The sequence below is a fragment of the Rhyacophila brunnea genome, unplaced genomic scaffold, assembly GCF_057557595.1.
Source record: "Rhyacophila brunnea isolate RB1 unplaced genomic scaffold, BYU_Rbru_1.0 scaffold_5, whole genome shotgun sequence".
Classification (NCBI taxonomy): domain Eukaryota; kingdom Metazoa; phylum Arthropoda; class Insecta; order Trichoptera; family Rhyacophilidae; genus Rhyacophila; species Rhyacophila brunnea.
This window is the reverse complement of record NW_028233170.1, coordinates 22,034,963-22,054,997: the sequence shown is the minus strand read 5'-3', so window position 1 is coordinate 22,054,997 and position 20,035 is coordinate 22,034,963. Positions and strand designations below refer to the sequence as shown.

General features: G+C 34.4%; 1 protein-coding gene across 1 annotated transcript; it reads left to right on the top strand.

Annotated features, from left to right (window-relative positions):
• Window positions 1-308: 308 nt before the first annotated feature.
• On the top strand, window positions 309-10,187 carry gbb (TGF-beta family member glass bottom boat). Its single transcript, XM_085955558.1, has 7 exons — window positions 309-752; window positions 859-1,048; window positions 4,501-4,655; window positions 6,127-6,333; window positions 7,591-7,670; window positions 7,971-8,105; window positions 9,570-10,187. Exons 1-7 carry the CDS (start codon window positions 383-385, stop codon window positions 9,693-9,695), a joined length of 1,263 nt encoding a protein of 420 aa, XP_085811684.1. The 5' UTR covers window positions 309-382; the 3' UTR covers window positions 9,696-10,187.
• Window positions 10,188-20,035: the final 9,848 nt, after the last annotated feature.

Below are 20,035 nucleotides of genomic sequence, written 5' to 3'. Positions count from 1 at the left end.
GGATTGAGAATTTGGCAATCCCATCCTTTTACACATTATTTTATAGAGTTATGTTTATAAAACGCTGCTTAAGTTTTTTCTAAGGCTACAAAAAGTAATTCATGGTTTTAATGTATTACATTTATTTAAAAAAAAAAATATTTTAGACTTTTAAACCAATTGAATTTTTGAATGACATTTTCTCATAAATTAACAGAAACTACGCAATAACAATTTATTTGTTATTATAGTATTGATAGCACTTACTGAAATTCCCATCTCTAGTCCTGTCAGAAGGAATGGAATGTTTCATGAATGTTTGAATTGGTGGAATGCAAATGGAAGTATCTTGCGACTCCTCTATCACGTTTGACGTTGTAAATCGGATCTAAACAAATCCGACATGGCTGTTTGTTTAGATTTTATTCGTGTTATTATATCGTTGAGTATTATATTCGCTGTTAAAGCGACATTGTCGGGCTTATATGTCGATAATGGGCTAGATCAGACTGTAATTCAAAGAGTCATGACACACCGCGAAAAGTTAATAGTGGAACATGAAATATTGGATTTACTGGGCTTGCCGAACAGGCCTCGGAGATCGAGGAATGTGCCTTTGAACAAGTCTGCTCCTATTTTCCTCATGGATGTTTACAAATCTCTGGCAGACGAGCATGAATTGAGACCGACCCGCAGCTCCGAAATAAGCTTGAGCGGCGATGATTTACATGCAATCGACGAAAGCGATGTTATTATGACCTTTCAAAGCAAAAGTAAGTGGCGGCAATTTTGAACCTAGAACTAATAAACAAAGCAATTAAAGTTATTGTTCTTTCTTTAAATCTGATGGCTAATTTAATTTTGTCTGTAATTTCATAGATCATCATGGAGTTGGAATGAGGCATGAACGAGGCCGTAAACTTTGGTTCGACGTGTCGGAGGTCCCAACCGGGGAAACTATTTTTAATGCTGAGTTGCGCATTTATCAATCATTTAATTACTCCACACACAATCCTCAAGATATATACGCCATCAGCGCACATAAAATAATTAGTGTAGACCACGAAGGGTAAGCTTTAATGAAAATAAAATAAATTTGGCACCTAATGGATAACTTACCTTCAAAAGCAGTGGTTCCCAAAGTTGACTGGGCTCCGACCCATCTAACAAAAATTTCCAATCTTGGGACCCACCTCTTAGCTGTCTTTGAGAAAAGAGGGCATATATATTGGTAATGCTCAGATTCCCTAGTGGCGAGTCGTGGAACTACTTAATGCTGTCTTATTTGTTCTAATTGAAATAAAAAAAATATTTTTTATAAGTGTTACCAATATGAATGAAAGACTGTTGAAATAAGAAACACAACTTAATTAAAAAAAATCATTACTTAAATACCTACACCTGCAAGGTTTTTTTACAAAGTTATTTCAATGGGAAGGATCTATTTGTTTCTTTTTTTCTTCATTACAGTTTTAGCATCAACTTCAACTTTAGTTACTTTTAATCGCAGTGATTTTGATATATCCAATTTATTTCGGTATTTAGTTTTAATGTTAACCATAGCCGAAAATCTGACCTCACATAGATATGAGGTAGTAAAGAGGAGGAGGACTTTCATAGCTTCATCGAATAGGCAAGGATAATAAAATTATCAGCAACTGAGAGCCACAATTTCGTTAACTGTTTACGATTGAAACTATTTTTCAGTGACGTATCTTCTGATAAATCAATGAGTTCTTCACTTGCTTTTGTTGACATACTAGTTGGTAAGTCGTCTTGAAATGGGTTACAAATCCAACGCAACGAATCAAACTTTTTCATCTCTTCCCCAAAATAGTCGTCAAAGTTATTTATTAACAGTGATAAATGGCTGGAAATTTCAGACAGTACGTTCATCTTAGGCTGCACTTGGTTTTCAATAATAAAAGTTTCAAGTGTTTCAAAACAATCATACTTGCCATTCTCAATACAACTTTTCCACAACATAAGCTTTTTCCAGCTGCCATCTGTAGTGCATTGGCAATTCACATTATTATTATTTTATCACAATATTTTCCATAACTTAAGTTTATTTCAATTTTTAGAAATTATAAATAGCTGAATGAAATATCAAATTTATCACTTCCTATTTTTTTTAATTCATGTATACAGTGGCGAGGGCCCACTCAATATTCGCTCGCGACCCACTAGTGGGTTGCGACCCATAGTTTGGGAAACCATGTTCTAAAGGTTTCATTTGAGTTATCAGTTGACTTTGGTCTAGACCAGTGATGTGCGACCGGTAGTTTGCAGGCGTTTGTAGCCAGATTAGATATTTGAAGGCGTAGGTACCTAAACAAAATTGATTACATTTTTTGAATAACTCCCAATGAGTCATATTTTTGGTATACTTAATGCTGTGTCCACACTGGCACAAGTTGCTGGCAACCTCATTAAATTTCACGAAGATTATCTAAATTTGTTTGACCAAAAATTATTACTCATTTAGTGCAAATACTTAGTAATGGTAGCCCTCTGCTTATAAAAGATTGGACATCACCGGTTTAAACTTTCTATGAAACAACCATAGCCAACTTTTTAAATTAAGACAAAAGGTAAAATAAGAAATGAACTGAAAATCAAAAATATCCAATTGTATTGGTAACCAAATTGAGTAAATCAATTTCGAAATTAAATATGTAGGTATGCAATTATAAATTCTATGTGACAGTTTTAATTTATAAATAGTTATTTGATGGTACGAAAACATCTATTTCAGAAAACATTTTTTATTAATTGAAGCTCTTTAATCCTAACTCTCTGAAGTACTTATTCATGATTTCTCATTTTCAAGAAGTTTGAATATTTATCCCACTTATTTCTATGGCTTTTCAAGTTTGACTACTTTTTAATTTTAATAAAATTAATAATAAGTATTTATTGTCCACAAAGCTGTAAAGCTTTCAATAATTATTTGTCTTCCCCACTTAGATAACTACCTGACCTTTTTTTCCATTAAGTAGGTAGGTACTCAGAGGATAAGAATTTGCCAAAGATTTGGAATACCTGCCACTTAGGTATTTTTTCCTGGAAAATATACCTGGTTTTTAGGATACTTTTTTCCCAATATTAAATTATTTAATTTCTATTGATAAAAAGGATAAATATGTACTTAATAATGTCTGAAAATTATTATTTTTCAAATATTTGTTTCAAATTCATATCACTTATTGTCTTTCTGATAGTAAGTATTGTATAGAAAATGGTATATTATGTACTAAGATTTTCCTTAGTATCTATCTCTATGCTAAGAGTAATAAATAATACATTCAAATTTTGTGTTGGCACGGGAATTTAAATGAGATTTTAAGAAAACAGAAGAAATGTGTGGTTGTGAACTCTTCTTCTTCTTTTGACTGCGTCCAGTCCCACTAGGATCATATGGGCCTCCACAGAGCGGAGGTTTTTATTAACTGATTTTTGTTTTTTTATGAGAAATGGATGTTAGCCATTCGCTCAACCTATTAGGTCCATACACACCAAACACAAATTCAAAAATAATATGTGAACTTGCCAGACCTAGGATTGGAACCTGGGACCCACGACATTATAAACCGACGTGTAAACCGCTCGGCCATTGTGAGCGCGCTCATGAACTACTCAGTGTATTTATTTAGTTATGTGGTTCGGTAATGTAAAATCTTTTTGACTTTTTAAGTACGCAGCATGACTGAATATGGCCAGTAAATTTTTAGTTAAAAAAATATGATGTCAGATTTTTTTGGTAAAGATACTGTACGTACTCCTTATCGTCAAAAGCACCCTACAACAAAACAAAAAAATCCAACCTACTAAGACTGCCTCGTCTTGATAATTATTTGTTTCAAATCAAATGTTAATGAAATACTCTATGTTGTCTTTATGGAGTATTTTGTAGATTTACCAAACTGAAATAGTGTTGAATTAATTTCCCTAAATACCTAGATTGACATGCAGTATAACCCCTATTTTACGTTTTTTAAGGGACTGAAGAAAAAAAACCTAATTGGAGGGAAAATGTAAAAGGGGGGTATTGAAAAAAAGAACATTTAAATTTTATGTTTCTAAAAAAATAACGTTTTATTAAAAAACAACATTCAATTAAAATTTTTATTGAAAAATCGTTCGAATGTCACGACCCAATCATTGTCAAGTGCGCGTAACTCGCATATTTTGAATATTTCCGACGTAAATCGCGGGAAAGAAAAACGTAAATGCGGGTATTAAATGTACTGAAATACATCGGGACTGAAAAAAATACACGCAATTGCCGGGAATTGCGTGAATTCCGGGCACGTAAAAACGAGGTTATACTGTATTAAATTACATATCTGTGTCATCTATCATTAAACCGCCTTTAATTGATTATTGATGAAGGTACCGTTGGAAAAATATGCTTCCGAGATCTTTGATATAATATGTATTATTTTGTTTCAACGCAGAACTGAACTATAGTCATTGCTATTGATTGTGCTTTATATTCTATTTTCTGATCGGTTTTAGGGGGTTGGAGCTAGAGCTAGTTACTGCAAAAAACACTAGTGCTGCCAAAGAGGGATGGATTGAAATAAATATTACTTCAGCTTTCATAGAATGGGTTGCTTTCCCTTCCAATAATAAGGGTCTGTACATGTCGGTGCATCTACATTCAAAACCTGGTGGGTAATTTTATTATTATACCACGTTTAAAACGGGAAAATGTATGGGTAAACATGTATTATCCTGCAGATGGGAAGGTTGCATGCATGAATCAAACAAGTTTGGAAGCTTCTGAATTTTAACGCACAAGTAACTGCGCAGTAGAACGATAATGGCGAACCTGCTGGAAAAAAAATGAACTACTCATTTTGAGGTTAACCGATTTTCAATACGTCCTCTCAAATAGTACTATAAAATGACAACATCGCGCCTCGCTTACTCTTGAAGAATGAGATTGGAGTTATTGTCATAATAGTTTAAAATAAGCTCTATTGCCGACAGTAAATCCATGCACGTGTACAGGCGCTATTATGTTAAGTACATATACCTTACTGCTGCTAACGACTTGTTGAAATGCATATATTATGTCCCTTAGATTGTCGAAGTTTGTTCTTTTTTATTTAATTTTTATCTCAACGGAACATGTACTATGTACAGTGAAACCCCGATTCTACGATTTTCAAGGGACTTAAGAACTTGAAGAAGGGAAAAAAACGATAAATGTGGGATATACAAAAATAAAATAAAAAAAAAGACTTCTGAAAAGTTAGCATTTTGTAGTTCCGACCTTATACGTAGGAGGTGTCGATACATGAATCATTTATTTCCATAGTATAGTGAGGATAGTTTTGCTTTGTTTTTAAATTTTAAATTGTCATTTAAAATATCTAATATTTCCTGTTTGTGGTAAATTCTATAATAGAGGTGCCTATGATGGAACAATTTCTTGTAATGTACACGAATTACCGAATGCAATAATTGTGATTACTGTTACCGTTATTGCCGATTGCATGTACGTCAAGTCCATTGTATCGCTCGCCGTCGATGTCTTATTTTCTGTCAAAACTATCGAACTTGTCTTGTGATCGACTGGTCGATCATGTGATAGATTCTGGTCAATTGTACGACATGTCCGTAGGAATTGAATTGTGGAATGTAAAAAGTGTATACATTCAGTTGTAATAAAATACGATTTCATTAAAATTTGGAGGGGTAGCATTTATTATTTCTATTATTATTTCCATAGTCAGATGATGTGAAAGTAGTTTTCAACTTAACCATGAATAAACCTCTGTGATATTGTCGTATCACTTGATTTGAATTGCATCATTCGAGGCCTGCTGCAGGAGTGGGTGAAAGAGAAGATGTGAATCCCTGCGTTTTAAACCGAAGCATATCGTTGCGCAGGCTTTTTTCAAAGTAGGTGAATAGTTTGTCGATGGATGCATTGGGTGCCCAAAAGACGACCAAAACGTATCATTTTCACAATGAATAAAAAAATCAGTATCTTTTGTGATGGTGAAAAACAAGGTTGGGAGAAAGAGTGTGATAGATTACTGTCAGATTTGATATTGATAGTAGATCACAGTCTACTTGAAGTTGGACATACCTGCCTTATAAGATAAATATGAATTTAATAATCTGTTTTAGAACATGAAATCCGTCCTGAAGAGATTGGACTTGTCAATACCAAAGGAGAGGACGAGAAGCAACCCTTCATGGTTGCATTTTTAAAAGCTTCAGCCGGCTTGAACGAGAAAGTTGTCACGAGGAAAAAAAGAGACGCACGCAAGCATAAAAAGGGCAACAATAATAATTATGGCGTGTCCGAGTCGTATTCGAGAAATCCTTTCACAGGTTGGTAATGCAATATCTAGTCCAGCCAGGGACGACTTCTCTATGAATTAATCACTAAAATATTTAATTTTTCTTTTATATTATGTTGTACTGTGCAGTGGCGAATGTGGAGGCAGGCTGTTAAGATTCGAGATAAATTGTGCACACTAAACTTTGTCAATCATACTTATTTGTTTTCATTGAACTAAGAATACAATTTGCAGATAGTGCTGGTTCGTTTCTAAAATTCAATTAAACCTCACCTAAACCAAACCACAATAGTTTAAGTATGATATGGGCGATCCAACAAAAATAGTGCATACTTTTTCAGTCATACTTATTTATTTTCGTTGAATTAAGAATACATAATATTACAGATGGTGTTGGTTAGTTTTTTTAAAATTCATTAAGGCCATGCATTAGTTGAGGCACGGTCTAAAAAGATCGTTGCTAGGCGATGTGCGGATTGCGGGTCGCGGGTGCAAAAGACGCCTGTCAAACGAAATATTATTTCTCATATAAATCCAACATACGTCCATTTTATGTTCTGTTTATTATTCTATTAGTAACAATAATAATATATTCATTGACATGTTTTCTTTTTAAAGTAAATGGGTAACGTTTTTAGTCATCTTTACACGATTTTAGAATTAATTGGCCCGTCGCCATCACGCAGCAAAGTGACGTATGTCTGACTCGACGTTCTCTCAATGAATGCGAAGCGAGTACAAAATTTCGTCGCGCGTACAGTTGAAAATTATTTGGCGTTTCACTGATGCGTCACCTTAAGCCCTGACTAAACCATACCACAATCGAAAAAAAATATTTTTCTATCTCTAAAATTTCTTAAATTATGTTTGGTTTAATGGCATAATTTTAGATATTTTTAATATTAAACGAAGATTCACTTTCACTATTATCTACTCAGGCTTGGATTAGGCAGGGTTTAATTGAATTTTAAAAACTAACAAACAATATCTACACATTATAGTCTTAGTTCAATTGTTTTGATTGACTGACAATGTTTAGTGTTCGCTATTTATGTTGGATCTTAACAGCCTACCTCCACCCTTCGCCACTGGTATTGTGATGCATCAAAAAGAAATAAAATATATAATGAAGTATTTATTTCAATATGAAATTATCGACACTTCAAGGCTGTTCAAGGATGAGAGATAATATGTCAATATTTATTTTGGAATGTTGTTTGTTTATACGATACTACTAATTTATAATGGACCTTCGTATTTTAATGATGTATTATTTGTTTATTTTTAGATTCCACTCCATCTCATTTGTCTTCTAGAAGTTGTAAAATACAAACTTTGTACGTTAGTTTCAAAGATCTAGAATGGCAGGTAAGAATTCTGTCCATCTTCATCTTTCTTATAATGAATTTTCCTAATTTACTTATTAAAATCAATCATTGTTACTTTAATGGTGTGATTTCACTTATGAGATGAGTATTGTGCATTTGAGTGATAACTTGTACCAGTTTAATCCTCTATATCTCAAATATTCAGTTTGATTAATTTATAATTTCAATTAAAGTCACTAAATTGATTGATTGTCATAGTAGTCTTAAATATTCAATTTTTGTGACGTTCACCACATTTAAAGTGGATATTATAATATAAAGAATTTCGATTTATTGACAGGATTGGATTATAGCACCCGATGGATACGGTGCGTTTTATTGCAGTGGAGAATGCAATTTTCCGCTTAACGCTCACATGAATGCAACGAATCATGCTATTGTGCAAACTTTGGTGCATTTATTGAATCCTACACAGGTAAAATAACATTTAATTATTAGGTATTACAATAGATTGCAAGTCTGGATAGATTTTTTTTAATCACAGGATTTTGGTTTTTGTATTTTTTTAATATCCAGGATTTGCGCAAAAACAATTTTTTTTGTGTACCCACTAATACCGAGGATGACTCGCATGTCGGCTGGTAAGATCCTTCATCGGACATTACTTCAGGTTTGGGAAGTGAGGACATCAGGGCACATTTAGTATTGATAACACACATTTTTGATCTGACAGCTCTGCGAAAAAAATCTAAGGGCGGGGGTACGTTCACGCTCGGAAGGCTTTTGAAACTCTCAACGATAAAATACGCCGGCAGAATTCAAGGTCGCATGCCATTTCCAAGAAGGCGTTCAGGTACTTAGCCCTGTATGAATGAAATCTGTCGAGCGACGCGTTCGTTTGCGGAACATTTATATGTGATATTATTTTGTAAGCAGGGCTGGTAAACTTTCGTCAGGGATGTTCTAATGATGTTTTTAAATTTGTGGTTAGATTACTGATTTGGAATTTGAAACGTTTTCGTGCTAGGAGTTTCGTTTGATAACACCACATAATGTGAATTAATGCGAAAGAATCCATTCAACTACTATTTCACATTTTAGTAGATAAGAAGTTTAACGTAAAGTTCTGAGAAAATCATTTTTAATTGTCATTTCTCCCCACACTGCCTTATACCCTGTTTACATGTAAATGGATTTACTGCTGACAGTACGTATTATCGCGGCCACAACAAGAAAATGCACATGTAAACATGTATTATCATGCAAGTTGCAAGATTGCCTGCATGAATCAAAAAAGTTCGAGAGCTTCTGAATTTTCATGCGACAGTAGAGATTTGTTCTACATCTGCGCCTGCGCAATAAAACGATAGTAGCGAACCTACCGGTAAAAAAACGAATTACACCACGCAGACTCATTTTGAGGTTAACCGATTTTCACGACCTGTCAAATAGTACCATAAAATGACAACATCGTGTCTCGCTTACTCTTGAAGAATGAGATTGGCGAGACAGTCAGCACTTTTTTATCGCGATAGTTTAAAATATGTACACACTATTGCTGCAAATAAATCCATGCAACGCGTACAGGCGCGATAAAAGCTGTAAGAAAATTATTTTTAATTATCATTTCTCTCCACACTGCCTTAGGTTACATAATAAAATTAGGTGTTGTTTGTTTGTAATAATTCTCCGAAAAGGTTTGTGAGTTTTTCATGATTTTGGATAAGACTAAACATGATGTATCAATCTCGGTAATATAATATTATATTGCTGGTAAACATTATTTATTATCAGGATTCTTGTGTGATCTGTTCCTACTGCATACATAATTCACTATTCAAGATGGGCTTTCATTGATGGCTTATGATTGTGGGCATTCGAGGATGATTTTAATCAATGAGGTGATGAAATAAGAAGTTTAGCATGTTAATTTTTTCAGGTGCCAAAACCCTGCTGTGCTCCAACGAAATTGACTCCAATCTCAGTTTTGTACTTCTTGGATGACTCAAATGTTATTCTGAAAAAGTATAAGAATATGGTTGTTAAAAGCTGTGGTTGTCATTAGTTATTATTTATAAACTGGTGAACACAAAAGGGACTTAATAAAGTATTAAATAAGTTCGGATATCAAACATAATAATCGGGGTTTGTTAATCAATATTTGAATACAGCTGATTCATCGTTATTGCATGATTGTCTTCCACGTTGTAAAGTGAATAAAATTGTAGTTTTTTTGTCAACAATCCAAAATAATATTGTTCAAAGATTGTCTATTTTATAAGACCTACTCTCAATGCTTTGCAGACTTCTGTTAAAAGATTTAAAAATTTTTGAATAAAATATTACATGCATACTTAATATTTTTTTTATATCAGGAGCACATGAACAATAATTAATGTGATATGTGTTTAAAAAAGAGTTGATGCATTTAAGGTGATGTCTTAACCTACCAGAGACACCTAGCGGAAAAATACGAAGCTTGCAATTTGAGACAATTTTTTGATAATCTACAATTTCAACTGTAGGTATTAATTAATAAATATTTATCTGAAAACTGAAAAAGAAAAATATTTTTTATTTTAAGTCAAAGATAAACTAACAATTGTAAAAAATGTAATTAAATGTGAATTTGTTGAATCACACCGCATCTTATTATTACATATATTTTATGGTCATATTTATTATTAAAATTTAGTTTATTAAGTTTTCTAAGCATCGCCTAAGAGATTTTTGACAAATTCAGTTTTTTTTTTATTAATAATATTTTTATAATTATATTTTAAATAAAAAAGATTTCAAGTTATACACATTGATATTTTTATAAAAATCGAAGTTTTTTAAAATCAAATTATTTTTCCGCTAGGTGCCGCTGGTAGGTAAAGGAAATTATTTGTCATAAATATCAGTAGAAAGTGGCTTTAGTTTATTGCATTCCGTCCTTTTAAAGTGTCTTATGTTTAATTAATAATATACTTATATGTGTTTTCGTATTTGAAAATTACATTATCTTTTTATCTAGGTAAATTTCATATTGTATGTATTATTAAACATTCATACATAGTATCCATTATTTTTCTACTTATTTTACACAAATTCCATTGAGATTATTTAAAATGCAATTTAATTAAAATGTTAAATTTGCATATTTTTTATGAATCGATTTCTTATTTAGATTTAAAAAGGACATGATTTATAAAATTGTTATTGATTAGATAAAGATGTCTTTGGAATTATTTTAAATATTATATATTGAGCCCATTTTATTATAAGTAATTACAAATTTTATATGTAATATCACAGATTGGCATGGTTGTCAACTAGATCTGAGTTTTTTTATACCAATGAACATGACAATACTTATTCTTCCATATATTATTATTAAGAACTTTTTACATCTACAATATAAGAATTTTAATTTAATTTTTGATAAATATGCAAGAAGCAATATTTTTGTGACTTGTATTTTCAGATATTTTTATGCTTAACTGATAGCTGATGTTATTGACATGATATAACTTGTGTAAATAATATATTTTTATATTTATATTGAAGATGTTTGTAATATGTTTATGTGCCATTAAAGTAAACTACCATACCAATAAATCATTTCTTTTATTAATTTTTTGTTGCAAACTGTCTTTCAAAATTGAGCCCATATCTGGAAAACGAGCGTTATCCTATTGGCAGTTAAACATTTCAGTTGGTTGTTGTGGAGATACCCATTATTGTAAATATTTAATTCTAATGAATAAAAGTAGTTTGAGTAATTGAGAACACGGTTCATTAAACAAAAAAAACTTTTCGATAAACCAACATGTTTATAATAAAATATACGGTGACAAATTTAACGCTGTTTTTCCGTATAACAAAAAAATAGTTGTACAACTATGATTTTGATGGTAACATCCTTTACCCTAAGTTTTTAAGTGAGTCACTTGAAGTGATGTCTTCATTAGGAGATTTCCAACATTTATTTGGATAAATTCCAATATATTTTTTAACCAATCAGCACTTTGTTGGCTTCACAGATTCCATTTACTTTACATATCCCGTTGGATTTTATTTCCCAAAACTTGGTAAGTATGTCATCGAGGCAAATAAAACATGAATTATGTATGAAAACGGGTGTGGAGCTGTGTTCCCAAAGAGTCATCCATCCTTCTATATCTCGAGAGAGAGATCCTATCCAAAAAAAGTGATCTGTTTTAGATTGGAAGTTCACATAGTTAAATTGAGGGGCAATTTATGAAACATGACCGCCTTTTTGTTAAAGGATAAATTTAATTATAGGTGGCTCCCAAGGCCTGAACAAAAACGATGCATAAGTGCGAGTGAGAAAGTATTCGGCACCCTTATAATCTCTGCGACACGCGCTAGAGTAAGATAAAAGGTTTATAGATGTGTGAGATGGTTTGCTATGGTGTCGCCGTCAAATCTTAGTTTGTTGCTTAACTAAGCGTCGATAACCTGCGAGCGCGTTGTTACTGCCTAAAGCATGGCATCCTCCGAGGATCCAAGGCCATGAGGCCTGAATCATCATTGGGCGGATTCATGCGGACATGATCAGATAGACTGCGAGAGAGAAATTTCTAGCCCGTAAGCTTAGATGTAAGTATGAAAATTTATAGTTACCCTTGTCATGTTAGAAAAAAGGTAGGAGTAGGTAAGGTGGGGATTGTGACAATTGATCAGATTGTGACGTAAGGAAAAGAGGAGTGGATTGGAGTTGGATGGGATAATAGAGCATGAGACTTGGGGAAGGCAGGGTCGTGAGTGGTTTGACAATACCTCTAAAACCTCAGTTACCTGTCCGGTTACTTCACTCATTCGTGTATGGGCTGTAATAATAAAGGAAATAAAAATGCATTGATAAATATCTCGGATTTGAGCGCCACTCTATGAAATGCATAGAGACATAGTGATAAAAGGTAATTTAAATAAAACGCGCGTAAAGAACTTTAACAGATGTAAAATTAATACATATAAAATTTACTTGCGGGCGACAGTGTATAAAGGTGTAAATTAATCAAATCAATTACGAGTGCCTGACGTAATATAATATTCAGACAATTTAGAATACAAATAAAGGCTAGTTCGGTGGAACGTAACGTAAAGGAAGTAACAATAAATACCAAATACACATGCTCTTCAGCTTCTTCGCTGTCCTCGATTCCTTCCAGGACGGAATCGAGGAGTGCGTCTTCAAACGTGTCGGGACCATGGGCTTCCTTCGATCTCCTGGCCTGTGGGGGACGTCCTTTGGTTGGCCATAATCAACGTCTCCAAAACGTCAGGAAATCGAAGCCATGGGCCCCGGTTCCATTGGCTCGGAACTTAAGAGAGACACGTCTGCTTCGTTCGAACGATCAAAACTGAGAGACTGACTCCCGCTCCGCCTTCATGTTAAAAAGCCGCTTTCTTGTTTAGCGCCGGAAATAGTTTACGAACTCCTTGAAACTAACGTGGTGCGCATGCGTACTCAGGTTGTCCTTTGCCATTTTGTTGCCATATGAATAAAGTGTGTCAAGCGTAAATAACATGACACCCTTTTGCAAGTTCTACAAAATTTAATAGAATAATTCTAGCCCTTAATATAAATAAAATCTTGCATTTTTTTTAATTTTAATTATAATTCTAATTTAATTTTAATTCTAGAAGCCTTGCCATTAAATTCGTGCCTAGCATTAAAATCATTTACCTAACTAAAACTTTATTTAAAAAATAACATCCATAAAAGCACTTACCTACTTATATATTAAAGTCATTGCATAATAATAATTAAATACCTATAAACTCATTCATTCCAAGCCATTCGATGTCTAATGTATTTAGTTTAAAATTATGTATATTAAGATTTTATTTATAAGAATATGTGTGTTCATTTTGTACCTAGTTCAGATATTTCAAAATAATATGTACCTACCTAGCAAAGAAATACAAAGCCCCTTTCAAAGCATGTACCTAGAAAAGGTATGTTTCTGTGAGCAGAAATTCTCAGAAATATGAGACCCAAGGTACCTACAAGCCTACATAGGGTGTGAAGCAGGGAACTCAGAATTTCTTTTCTGTGGTGTGAAGGCTGTCTTTTGGTCATTTTTTCAGTGACAGAATTTGTAGGTATTATTTTATTATTGATGATTATTAACTTTACTGTAAATGTATTCCGAACAATAAAACGCACTGTTTTCGCCCATAATTCCGGGTTGTCAATCAACAAGCATGTCCCCGAAAGAAGAAGCCAGCAGACGATAACCCTGACATCCCGGGGGGCGGGGTCCAGCGCATCCTACGCTCCCCCCCTCCTTTCGGAGGTGATAGCGTGTTGCTAAAATTGATATTTTTTGTGTTAAACATAAAGTCAATGGAAAATATCTTTAGTTAATTAAGTAGAAAATATGGTTATGTGTGTTGTATTAAAATGTGGTAGCCTTACTGATAACTGATAAGCAAGAAGATGGTATTATGTTAGGTAAGTTGATTCAGTGGCGCATCCAGGGGGGGGGGGGCAAGGGGCCTTGGCCCCCCCAAAAACATTGAAATTGAAAGCCAATAGATTAGACAAATAAAAACACGGCAAAAAAATGATTTGAAATTCTCCAGCACCCTCTTTAGAAAAATTTCTTAGATTTTAATTTCTAACACAAAAATTTCGAAACACTAATGTCGGTTTTTTTTAGAAACTCAATCTCTAATGGAAATGTCAAAAAATTCTCGGTGTCCACCCGAATTCCGGAGTGGTTTGGCACCCCCCAAACATGAAAATTATCAGAATGATTTTAAACATTGACATCGAAAGCCAATAAAACACCAGCACCCTTTTTAGAAAAATTTCATAGATTTTAATTTATAGCACAAAAATTTCGAAACACTATTGTCAGGTTTTTTTAGAAACCCAATACCTAAGGGAACTGTCAAAAAATTCTCGGTGTCCACCCGAATTCCGGAGTAGTGTAGGTCATGGCTGGGGAGGGCTGACAGGGCTCTAGCCTGGGAGACCGGGCTGTGGGGGGCCCGGCGTGTCGGGTTGACCAGATAAGTGAGATAAACACATATCATAAATTAGCTTTAATAGTAAAAAGGTCGCCTGCGGCGCTATTATACTTCATGGCCATGAATATTTTCAATTACTTATATTATTGTGCAACATATTTTTTGATTATTATGTGTCGATACTCGACAGCTGCATTATTAAAGTAGATGTATTAAAAATCGCCAATAATTCACTGTATAAGTACCCTTAATTTGAACTAAAACACAATTTGAAAAACGTTAATGTAGTGTTTCACACTGCATTTAATCTTAGCGGTAGGTAGGGGGCCCGTCAAATATCCTAACCTGAGGGCCCGTTTCAGGATGTGGGGACCATGGTATAGGTATACCGAGTGCAATAGACAAAAGACCGATGAACGAGAAATTAAGCTGTGAAGAAGAAAAGGACTAATTTACATTCTCCTCCTTGGCCCCCCCCAATATTAAATCCTGGGTGCGCCACTGAGTTGATACATGTTCGTGATAATTTATTTGTATATTATTATATTATCAAGTGATCTAGTGTTTCTTTAAAATAACTTAAATTATGGATATTTTTACATAATAGTTGCATTTTGACCGCTTAAAAATACTATATAATGTAAAAAAATTATATTTTAATTCTGAGCGTCTAGTGCGAGCACTTTGGGCGAGCGTTAGCGAAATGGTCTATGGTCTCAAACATTTGTATAATATTAATGCGTTCGCTCGCCCACAAACCAAACGCACGGCACGCAGCTTCATTTAGCAATGCAATGGGTGGCGTCTAGATGTATCTATAGTCTAAGGTGGCTCCCCTTCCTAAACATCGACGATGAGTGTAGATATGATGTATGTCAAGAGCTGCCAAGAAGTGCAGATTTCCCTTGGAAAATGTTCGCTCAGTCAACCATATTATGATATATAGATATGGTACATTCACATTATGAGTTAAAGATGGAGTCTGGTAGTACCATGTTATTGTTATGTTCTTCCATTTGTTTCTTTATTTTTTTATGGCAAGCATGGTTACCAACACAAAATTGTATGGATTGATAGCTTAGAGGCCAAAACACTCACCTAGAAAGTGAAGTTTGTGTCCCACTCAGTCCAGGTTTTTTCTAGATTTTTTTCTAATATGTATGTTTCTGAGGTTTTTCAAAATTGTGTTTCTTTTTAAATATCTTTTTATTTTCTTTTAAAAAAATATTCAAAATTATAAAGTCGTATGCATATTGTAATGTGAAGTGACTAGAGATACAATGAGCACATATAAAAAATTATTACATACCTACATGAGATAGCAAGAAACATGCACTGCAGGTGAATTTATATTAAAATCGTAAGGAGTATTTTCAGATATACGTTTATTTATGTACTTAACATTTTTTGCCACACTAGATATTGCAAATACAATATTATGTCTACTTATTTCTCGATGACAAGATTTTCAAAACAAATGAATGCAGCATTTGCTATCATTGTTTGTGTGTGGAGTGAGCAAGCTAAATTTTATTAACCCATTTTGCAAAATTAGTATGATAATAATTTTCCACTTTCATTTAAGTAAAATAAAAGTTAAGTATTAAATTCACTACCGAAGCAAGTGTTATAACCACATCACATCAAAACATGAGGAAGTAAAACTAAATATTATGAAATATTTTAAAACTATTTTTAAATCATTGATTAATAGAATGTAGCATTTTGTTATTGAGCGTGCATAATTTGGAAAACGTGAGGTAGGAACCTAAATATTAGAAAAAAACATTTTTGTAAAAAATATGTGTCAATAGGTAGGTACCAAGTGGGACTCAAACCTGCATTTATCCGATTCCGGAAAATGTTTGTATAATATTAATAAGAATATTAATAATAAGAATATTAATTAAATTTACTACCATGACCAAACTGTTGAGGTTTTATAACCAATCAACAATATATTTTTAGCGGTGAGATTTAATTGTTTGTGGTTAAGTCATACTCATAAGTTGTTAATACAGTAACGGAAATCCTGGAGTAAATTACGTCATTGGCTATTAATCTGGTACCAAACGATTTTATTGGCATTTAAAATCAATTCTCCAAATATGATATTATTATAATAAATGTAGATCTGTGTACCATTTTTACTACATTTCTTATCGGATACCTACGTAATATAATTTTTTTGCGGAAACAACGTGTGTGTAGATCGAAACGTGGGTATTGTTTTACGACCACTCGTTATAATCAAAACAATGCTTTCGAGAGAATACTCTTACAAACCACTTTCCCGAAACGTTCGCTTTGCGCATCACATAATAATACTTATATTATTATGATATTACGTCATAACAAAGCTATTATAATTTTACTATTATTGACTCAATTATTTTTTTGTGAAGATCGATTAAGTATGTCACTAATTTCAGCTCTTCGGGAAACTCTTATGTCGACTTATTTTAGTTTTTTTTATTGATTGTCTAAGACTCTAGGCGCCGAGCATATACAATTGGGCGCGCGGGGCGCTCGCGCATTTTTTCAGTTTGGGCGATGAATCACCAAGGAATACAATAGAGCATACACAGCGTATGATGAACATAAGCCGGCTCGCACATCACAACTCGCCTCGTGTGCCTAACCGCCATAAATCAAAGCTTCCGAGAACAGGCAGGCGGTGTTCCTTGATAAAACCTCGCACATCTGCCTAGCGATATCGACATTCGCCGTATCGGAGAGTCTCTCGTCTGCCATTTTTATTGTGTTGATTGTATGAACAAACGTCAAACGCGGTGACCAGCGATGAGCGAACAATGACAGTGTAGACAGAGATAGACACAGAAATGGCCGATGGCCGCGGGCTGTGCGCTTGCGCGTAGTCGACTTTTTTTAGATACGACATGCAGGCTGTATTAAATTCGACATGTTGCATCTGCGGATCGTCTCGCGTTGCAGTTGCAACGGTCAATCTGCGAAGCTCCATTTGATAACGTTTGTTTCTTGGTTTACGATGACGTCACATCGACGAATTCGTCGTAAGACGCATGTGGCGAGTTCTGATGTGCGAGCCCTCTAACGCCTCGCGCGCCTTATATTTCAACGCACACAGAGTTCAGTGCGGCGTCTTTTGACGTCATAGCACGACAATAAAATGAAAATACATTGGATGTGACCAGCGAATGGGGCGCGACGGTCTCTAATTTACTCGGCTGTTGGGAGCGTTGTCGTATAGGCGCGCGCTTATTCCGCATATTATAAGTTATTCTACACCGTGTGCATACATCATATTAAGTTACTCCGCGAGCACAATGACATAATTGTGAAAATGAATTTAGAGCCGACCAATTAATTAATAAATTTTATTGCTTTGCAAAGAAACACGAGGCAAAATGTGATCGGCGCCGCTTTTTACATAGGTGAGAGGTAATGCGCGGCAAGAGGTGTGTGATTATGGTTATGTATTTACGCTTCTTGTGCCGACGGCGCCACGATCGCCGCACTCCGCTCCGTTCAATGGGCGTTATCACTAAGCGATGGTGCACACAGAACGCGTCGAGCGGGCGAAGTCCGCGTATGCAGTGTTTATTCATAACCATAATCACACGTCTCGTGCCGCGCATTACCCTTCACCTATGTAATAAGCGGCCCAAGCAGCACAAAACAATTATTTTTAAAGCGTCTCTCATAACAAAGCAATAAAAATATTATATTATTTCGGGGCTTGTAATAAATATTTACGACGGCATTATTCAACCAGCGATAAACTTGACACGCAATAAAATTAAACAATGATTCTCTGTTATTAAATAATTGCTTTTCGCCCGTCGATCGACGAGGCCTCAAGCAGCTTAATTTTGGTAGCCGTGTTCAATGAATGGACTCCATTGTATTTTCTTTCATTCGTATCGCCGAGAAGCGGTGATTCGCGAAAAAACGATGATTCATGCGGCGGGCGCGTATAATGCGTCGTGAAATCCAGTGGGCGCTGGCGTATTTGATTACGTTGTATTTTCGTTGATTTACGCGCCACTTGTAGAAATTTTGCGCGAGCGCCGCACTCGCTGCGTCAATGGGCTTTATGCCTAAGGCTTAGACAATAATTAGGTGGTTCCCAAACTTATTATGCCTATGGACCCCTTCTTAAAGCAACAACCTGACCATGAACCCCCAAGTGAAATAACTCTACATAACTACTGTATACATAATCTTTGTTAGAATAACCATGCGGGTCTAACTTCATATATTATTATATTTATTTTAGCTGTGACCAGAGGCTTCGAGGAATGATTTGGCCATAATATGAAGAAAAATTAGTGAATTTTCAACATTACCTATAATTAACCAGACGAAAGACTCAATAAAATATTAGCCGATAGTCGACGACGTAATATTTAGTACTTAATACTCATTTTTTTTAAAGATAATAAACTGCAAAAAGATTTGTAATTTTTTTACGATAAAATATTACTTTTTATCATAATCATAACAAGATTTGTTCCTTAGAAAAAAAAAATGCTCACAATAAGCCACCACAGTTAGTAGCTTTTTTTCCGACCATGTCCGATCCTAATAGGATCATATGGGCCTTCACAGAGTAGAGGTTCGTATTAACAGATTTTGTTTTTTACGAGAAATGGATGTCAGCCACTTGCTCAACCTATTAGGTCCATACCCTGACAGGCACAAATTGAAAAACAATATGTGTACTTGCCAGACCCAGGATTCGAACCTGGGACCCACGGCGTTATAGTCCGACGCTTAAGCCACGCGGCCACCGTGGATGTTAGTACCTAGTTATCTATAAATGTTTACATTTATCCAGCGCTCGAAATGGAAAAATTTACGAACCGGAGCGCTCGATAATTTCGAAAATATCAACTATATAATACTATAACTGCATTAATTGTAAAATGTGATATATAAAAATAAGTGTGTTATTTTTTTTTTATTATATGAAATATCTAGCTCAGACGGCCAAATTAATATTTCCACGAGACGGAGCGATAATTTTGTGGATTTTATGAACCGGAACAGCGCTCCGGTTCGTTCCGGTCCATTTCGAGCCCTGCATTTATCATAATGAAGCATTTACATTATTATTTTCCCATCATTTAGTGGTACATCGACTTTGCGGACCTGAGGTTATTAGGATCATACCCTGCATTTACTTATATTACATTGCAAATACAAAGTAAAGTATTTTTTATAATGAAACTTTTTTTTAATAACCAACTAGGTATACCAAAATATGGCAGAGTGCCAGTTGAAGCAATGGGTAACCGAAAAAAGTGCATATTAGGACAGTCATACTTACAAGCAGAGCTTTTTTTGTAATGTAACGCGGTGGAACGGCGTTCCGGAACCTTTTTCACGTTATTTTTAATGTTTCAATTTGCAGCTTTATAAGTATAATAA

Bases quoted from the DNA above. Each gene is read 5' to 3' on its own strand.
- gbb (XM_085955558.1), top strand. From the start codon at position 383: ATGGCTGTTTGTTTAGATTTTATTCGTGTTATTATATCGTTGAGTATT. The intron at 1,049-4,500 runs GTAAGCTTTAAT...GATCGGTTTTAG, and splicing joins ATTAGTGTAGACCACGAAGG to GGGGTTGGAGCTAGAGCTAG. The intron at 6,334-7,590 runs GTTGGTAATGCA...GTTTATTTTTAG, and splicing joins TTCGAGAAATCCTTTCACAG to ATTCCACTCCATCTCATTTG.